The sequence below is a fragment of the Nilaparvata lugens genome, unplaced genomic scaffold (assembly GCF_014356525.2).
Source record: "Nilaparvata lugens isolate BPH unplaced genomic scaffold, ASM1435652v1 scaffold3760, whole genome shotgun sequence".
Classification (NCBI taxonomy): Eukaryota; Metazoa; Arthropoda; class Insecta; order Hemiptera; family Delphacidae; genus Nilaparvata; species Nilaparvata lugens.
In genome coordinates this window covers 7,217-15,529 of record NW_024090459.1, presented here as the reverse complement: position 1 = coordinate 15,529, position 8,313 = coordinate 7,217, and the positions used below count along the sequence as shown (strand labels likewise).

The 8,313-nt window shown below is 31.0% G+C and overlaps 1 protein-coding gene across 1 annotated transcript; it reads left to right on the top strand.

The window, feature by feature from the left end:
- Positions 1 to 4,380: 4,380 nt before the first annotated feature.
- LOC111054462 (thymidylate kinase-like) lies at positions 4,381 to 6,571 on the top strand. The gene has a single exon (XM_022341502.2). The coding sequence runs from the start codon at positions 4,637 to 4,639 to the stop codon at positions 5,255 to 5,257; it is 621 nt and encodes a 206-aa protein (XP_022197194.2). The 5' UTR covers positions 4,381 to 4,636; the 3' UTR covers positions 5,258 to 6,571.
- The last annotated feature ends 1,742 nt before the right edge of the window (positions 6,572 to 8,313 follow it).

Genomic DNA, 8,313 nt, shown 5'->3' with positions numbered 1-8,313 from the left:
CTTGTAGATAGTTTTTACCTTCAATTAAATAAAATTAGTAGACACATAGAAAATAATTTAAATTGTATTAAAATTTGAACATTCATTAATATTAATTTCATGGAAAAGAAAAACTTTCTTCTTCGTCTATTAAGATTTCTATCATAAAAATTTACTAAATCATTCGAAAGCCTTAATGACATAAGAAAACAGAGTCTGAAAAATATAAAATTATAAAATGTCATAAACTCAATATGAACATAATCTTGAAAATTTCATTCCAATTTAAAGGCTATCTTCTTGACTTTCAGCAATACTCTACGATAATATATCTCCAAAACCAATAACTCAAATGTAACGTAACTGAAAACTTTCTATACTTCTTTAGAAAAAAAATTAATAATTATCTTCCATCACTAATAAAATCAAAAGGATTATTCTCAATCAATATTATTAACTTGAAAAATAACAGGCTTTGTTAATACAATACTCTATGGAAGTTTCAATCAATTAAATTCCCTAAATTATATTTTAACCTTATTTTACGTACCTTAGCGGTTATTTGAAGAAACAATTATTCGTACATGATGAAGAAACACAATTAAACCTTTCAGGACATGGCACTACTAGAAAATTAAAACTTTAATAAAAATAAAACTAGCTCTTACATTAACCAAAAAGGTAAACTTGCCCAAAAAGGGTGAAACATAATGACTACATCTTTACTCTCGTAGTGCTCCTAGCAAAGTGTCCTCCAAAATGTAATCTGGTCTCTCGGTTGGGGAATCCCCCCACTACTGTATTTAGAAACAGGTCTCCTATTGGGCGAAGGGAATCAATTTGACCAATCGTCGCGTGGCTTCTAGAGCCTTAGGACCAAATAGTAACTGCAGAATCAGTAGTTGTTATAATTTCAATGCTTGCTGTTTTCCAGCTTATCACACTCCATGTTGCAACAGGAAGGCTACGTTTTAGAGATAATTCTATAATCTACATTCCTCGACAACTCGGAGCCACAATTTTTAAATATCTATCATGGGAAACTCGAAGCCATGGCCATTCATAATAGAGAGAGAAAATAATTTATTTCGCTAACTCACAATAATGGCTCTAGTCTATTGCGTATTAAATTTACTATTATAATTTGGGAAAAGGCCTGAATTAAAAATAGTGCTCGGCACAGTTTGTTTGTAAAGTTTTCAAGTCAGTTTGTTCATGTATGTTGAAAAAGTTGATTATTGAAGGAAATAGAGTGCAACTTACTGAAAATGGCTTTCATCAGATGTAAAGAGAACTTTTTTCAAATCTAATCCTATTGTAGTTGGCATCATATTCGTCGGTCATGGTGGATTTTAGTATAATATGTATCTGCAGTTCTATTCCCACCTCGGTCTGAAATCAAATGAAACATTAAATGTATGAAATCGATTATCTAATTGAAAGTAATGTTCAAGTGATAATTCAGTATAGTTTTGATTAATTGATAGTATTAAAACAATTAACCAATACAAGGAAGTATTCAAGGACCTTACATAGTACTGAACCAATTATCAAATTGTAGCCTATCAATAAGAATAATTGCTGCTATTTACAGTTTATCTTCAGTATTTCACAAGAGGTTGATTTGATACGGTACCAGTCATATTGGTATAAATAAGGTTTTATCCAATCAACATACTGTATTCAAAAAATTATCAGGTTAAATGTAACTATAGTCCCTAATAGGCCTACAAATAACTAATATCATTAGTGGGTAGGCCTATTCTGGTATTAGCTTGTAACATTCTCATTGTAACATTTTACAATAGCATCTTATATCTTCAGCATTGAAATGGTTCTAAACTCAAACCAGTCAAAGAATTGCTTGATTATGCTTTATTCATGGCATAATCGCTCACTGTTGGGTGAGTGGGTTGCTGAGAATATTAGACTCGAATCTGTAAACAAGAACAACACAGTGTTAGTTGGATAATAATGTGACTAGTATTATTATATTAAATTTTTTTTATCCAATTGAATCCTATTAAAGTTGAACATTTTTAAAATAATGATCTACCATTGATGAGGTATTTTGACATCATTATTTTCTTTATTCAATCGAATCCTATTAAAGTTGGAAATTTAAAAATAATGACCATTGATGGGACATTTGACATCATTATTTTCTATTCTTTTATTCCCAGGAATTATTGATAGTGTCATCCTTCAATATCAACCATCTTCAATTTATAAATAATGTCTCAATTATCAGATCAGATAATATCACCAGAATCCCCCGCAAACACTCCAAGTTCGACAAAGTACTCTCATAGTCCAGAGTATAAATATCAAGGAGATGGAAATGAATCAATCCAAGACAACTTTCGTAATCAGGACTATAATTATCAAGCAGATGAAACTGAACCAATTCAAGACAACTCTCCTTCAAATATATTAATCCAACATCACCATCATCATTACTATTATAATTGTAATGATGATCAGACGATTCGTCAACTAAACAATTCATCGAATCGCCCTCATCAAATTTATCATCATTATTATAATAATGATAATATCAATAATAGAAATTGTCAGAAAACATATTCATGTAAATGCAAACGTGGATGTAGTGAAAAATTCACTGAATCAGAAAAAAATGAAATAGATAAATCATTTAATGAACTAAACAGTGATCAACAATATATTTATCTATCTAAATTGATAGAGAGAAAAAGTGTACTTATAAAACAAGAAAATAAAGAATTGAAATCTTATTTCCAGTATAAATATAGTGTATATTGTTTTAAAAATTTGAAGAAGCGATTGGTGTGTATGAAAATGTTCTGTTACATTTACAACATAACTCCATTGATGCTAAAGAATAGGGTATTGGGAAAAGTGGAGTGAGTTGATAAACTTTGTCAAAACAATATATAAATAGGGAAACTATACTGGTTCAGTATTTAATCAGTAATGTAATTCGAAGAAACGATTGGTGTGTACGAAATATCATGTTACATTTTTACATCATAATTCTAGTTATAATAAAAAATAGGGTAATTTAGGGAATAGTAATTTAGTGTTACCATCTTAGAAATTCGAAAACTGTATAATTGTAGAAGTTGAATTAAATCAGGCATTTGAAAACCACTTCATGTCCAAAAAAAATTAATTTCTGGGAAATGACAAAAACCTTTCAATTCTATACTGACATTTTTCACTCTTCTGGATTTTATATAGGGTTGGTTGGGTGTTTGAAGAGCTAACAATAGTGAAAAATGTGAACAAATTAAAACTCTGAAAAGTAGGGCTAAAGAATTGGCTACAACGTATCTAAACGATTTGAACGAAGAAGAATTTCTAAATGAAATCAAAAGTTTCAAGTTTTACCTCCCAAATGTAGAAGATGAACAGTATAGGTATTGAATATTGATTGACATGGCTAGGTACTTGAACATAACACTACTACTACTTCTGCAATCCGCAGATGAGAGTTCAGTTGCGAAACAATAGAACTCCAGGAGATGAGGTGTTTTTCGAATGGATGAGTATTTCAACAGGTAATATCTACAGTATAGTTGGGCTATTTCTGGTCTACTAGGTTCATCTTGCTTTTATGAACAATTTCATATGCCTGACTCAAATTTGATAAAAAAATATGAGGTGTTTATCAAATGACTGATTTACTTTAACCTAGTCTTATTAACACAAAAGAAAAACACATTATTGAGCATGTATAACTGTATTATCATTTTTATTATACTACTATTTGAATTGTTATATAGATAAGCTAAGTGTTCATCATACACTTAAATACAGCTAAATTGTCGACACTTATACCTGTGGCTAGGTATTGAAGATTAGAATATCAGATTGATTTAAAATAGTAAAATATGTGAGAATATAGTCTGTAGATATCTTCTATGAAATTTATACTATTGTATAATCACATGATTGCTAAATTGGCTTTAGGATATTTTTATAGAAAAATTTAACTAGATTTTAGATAGTATCTTGAAGTATTGTTTTATAAAAGTAGCTCACTGGAAAATGGCTCATTTAAATCTACTTATCTTTATATATTTTATGTTAATAATATATTATTATTTTTATTCTTGAAAAATATGTTAATATAAACTTTCAATCAATTATTATCATAAAATTCTAAATTAGTCATTTATTTACTTATATATGTTTTTTATATTTAATCAAGCCAGTATTGCATTCAATTAATACGGTATTGTTGTCTGGAATTATATGAAGAAATTGCAGTTTTTGAATGTCTCATATAATAATATAAATAATTAAATAATAAATAAATGTTTGAAGGTCTGTTCATATAATTGTATTCTATTGCTATTAAACTCATGTCATTAAAGAAATTCTGGAGAATCAATGTCAGTACAAAATAAAGTTTTAGTAAAAGACCCAATTCTATGCTACACTGATTATATATATATTTATTATATTAGATAGTACAATGACAGTAAGGAACCACAATCCATCCATCTATTCGGACAAACAAAGAACTTTTCTGATTGATCATTTATGATGTTATAGCAATTTTTGCAATTTTGCGTCGTGTTGTGTTTTTGTGTAAAAGTGGTTTCAAGTTTAAACAAAGAAATAAATAGCTATTATAAAAATATGAACAAAGTTTTTGTTTGCTTCAAAGATGAGAGGTGTGTTCATTGTATTTGAAGGAGGAGACAGATGTGGAAAGACAACCCAGTGCAAGAGAATTGTCGAGTATTTAAAAAGTACTGGAATATCTTGCGAATACATGAACTTTCCTGATAGAAGTTTGATAACTGGAAAAGCGATAAATGATTACCTGCTCAAGAAAACAGAACTACCAGACAAGGCAGTACACATGCTGTTTTCCGCAAATAGATGGGAACTGGAGCCGAAAATAAGAAACCTCATCTATAATGGTACTAGTCTCATTGTTGACAGGTACTCATTCTCCGGTGTAGCTTTCTCGGCTGCTAAAAAGGGCCTGGACTTGGAATGGTGTAAACTGCCCGAGATGGGTCTGCCGAGACCCGATCTGGTGTGTCTGTTCAAATCGCGAGTCGATTTGGCGAGTCAGCGTAACGGATGGGGGGGTGAACGCTACGAGGTCACAGATTTCCAAGAGAGGGTCAGCGACAACTTCCAACTACTCCACGATTCCTCCTATTGGCAGGAGATCGATGCAGTTGGAAGCATAGAAGAAGTGACTGATTCTTTGAAGCCGCTAATACTACAAACTTTGGAAAAAGCCAAAACCCAAGAATTGAAGAATCTCTGGTGAATTTCGAGGGTTAGAGTCATAGTACCGTTTCTACAAAATTCCGTTTTTAGTTTATCTGACCTATCTAAATGACTTTTCGTGGTCTATTTAGTGACACACACGCTTATCTCATAGCATTAGCCATTGAAAGATAAGTGAATATTGCATCTACAATCGAGTGATGTGACACAAAAGCATATCTTCTGCTACACTTCTTTGACTTGAACAAAACTGAATAACCCAAAAAACTTATCTTCAGTTATGCTTATACTTACGCTTCAGCTAGTGATCTATATAATAGCTTATATGTCAACTCACACTAGTGTGACATTAACTTTGAGGGCGGAAGTGTTCACAGAACCAATACTAACATAAGTCTTGATTTAACAAGATAATCAGACTAGCTTCTGTATTTTCTCCTGTTTGTGTTTTATTCTGATCAATGAACAATGAACCGATGAGTTTTTTGTGTGAGTTGGCAGAGAAATGCTTGAAGGAAGCTGATGATTGTGAGTTGGAGGGAAGTTTATTTATTTATTAAATTATTTATTTATTCAACTTCCAACGGTACAACATCAATTTTACATGAAAATAACATAGAAAAAGAGATACGAGTGAAGAATATATAGATAAATAATGTACAATAATAGAAAAACATCTTATGTAAATAATTTGAAAGACAAAAATTAGAATACAAAATGAATCATAGTTAACATACAATATTATATCGAAGTGAAAAGGCCCATGGAAGTTTGTCACAAGGGGCATAAACAAGAAAGGGAAGACCAAAATCACACATGCAGGAATCTCTTCATAGTTCGCCTGAGAAAGCCCAGGGACATTCCAAAGAAATCAACGTCAGCTATAGCAGCCTCACTACCAAGGTGAAGTATTTTAGAGAGTCTACTATTATAGGCATAGACTTTTATGTGAGAGCATCTACGGAAAATGGACCTTGAGAGCATTCCTCTTGGAACACAGATGTCAATACCTACCAGAAGTTCAGGGCAGTTCAAATATCCATTGCCAGTCTTTAAAAGTGCTGCAACTCCTGTTGATAAGTAGTGTGAACTCTTCGCTGATTATTTTTCATCTATTTTTGTGCAGGACACGGTAAATGTCCCGACATTTGATTTTGGTTGGAACCAGTTAGTTCCACCCTACTACATTACTCCAACTAATTTTGTGTTCGTGTTCTGACCATTTACCTGGTCATACTTTTCTTTGCCTTGCTGAAGCTTGGTGTCTTCCCCAGGGATCTCAAAAACAGTTTCTTGGTACCTGTATACAAATCTGGAGATTGAGGTGATGTAAAGAACTATAGACCTATTACAATACAGTATGATTCAAGAGTCGTTTTTTCATAATATTTTGTGATAATATCTATATAGGCATTGAAGAGACTGGAATTTTTGAATTTAGTTTCAATGTTATTGTTCTATATTTTGTAATGCTCACTCCTTCTCAGAGCATAATAATTTTATTTCAGTACTCAATATTCCAGTTCTTCAATAATGCAGTACCTAATTATTAGACACTTGTCAGTTTCTATACTTGATTATATATTATCATATATCACTCATATTTTGTTATTTAATGTCAATAAACATGTATAAAATTTATAGACAAATTAATAAATTGTTACTATTCATAACTGATCACTCTCAGAATAGCTTATCTCTGAAGAAAGTGATACATTTTTTGGATTTGATTGTGGTCACAATAGTGTAACTAGAACAAGATTCTTTATTTACTTTCAATAATTTATCGAAATGAAAGTACGAGATTGATATGTGAATTCCAGGATGTTAAAATTAATACAGACCTAAGAAATAGTGGGGGGTGTGAACTTATAGTTTTTTTTTGCTCTTCTGAAAAGTTGGGTTTTTGTAGATACGCTACTATGACTCTTAACCCTCGACTTGTGACTTGAATTTCGGATACCAAATTTCTCGAAAATGAAAATGTTTACTTTAACCAAGTATTTTTCTCTTTTGAAAGTGGGGGCAAACAGATTTGTTGTAACTAATCACGTTATTTGCTAGAATTTCTAATTTGCTAAAGTTTCGCTCCCATATAATATTGTAGGAGCCACAGAATTATTCTTGTTTTTTTTTTGGTAATATTTTTTAGGAGTTATATATATATATAATATAAAACTCTTAAGAATTATTGGAATAGTATTTTTTAAAACCATTTTTTTCCATTGTTTATTTCATTTCGGGCATAATTATTAGTTAGTAATATTTTCTAATAATATTCTGGAATAACATTTTGTTTTTTTTTCTCAGGATGGAAACAATCCACACACACTCCACACCACATATATATATATATATAGATATATATATATATATATATATATATAATATATATATATATATATATATATATATATATACACCAAGTTCTAAACAAACTAATGTCACACACACACACACACTCACACACACACACTCACACACACACACACACACACACACACACACACACACACACACACACACACCACACACACACACACACACACACACACACCACACACACACACACTGGACCAGAACACCCATTCTCCTCCCTACTGAGATGAGTTAGGATAAAATAAACTTCTATGATGTTGTATGCTGACATAAACACAAAATATATCCCATAAAACAATATGTATATGAAATATTCTATATCTATAAATTTCCAATATATATAAATTCTTCAACAGTTTAACAATTATCACAAGGTTCAATAGCATTCACTTCTGTGAGCTTTGAAATATAAGTTTGTATTTAATACTGATACATGGACTTCAAGTCAATTCCGAGTTCTACAATTTAAAACCTGTCTGGTCCGTAGATTTGATATGACATACTTTGATCAGTTAGCAAAAATAATAATCAACAAATTAATATTCAAACATGAGATCTCAGGGTTTTATATGAGTTCGTGCCGTGCATGGAAGTAAGCTTCCTACATATATCAAATAAATTCATAAAACGTTCTTATAAACTATATGATAGCACTCAACACGTTGCTAAATTTCCTTGATTCGAATTTATTTATATAGCGCTTTGATTAATTCCCCA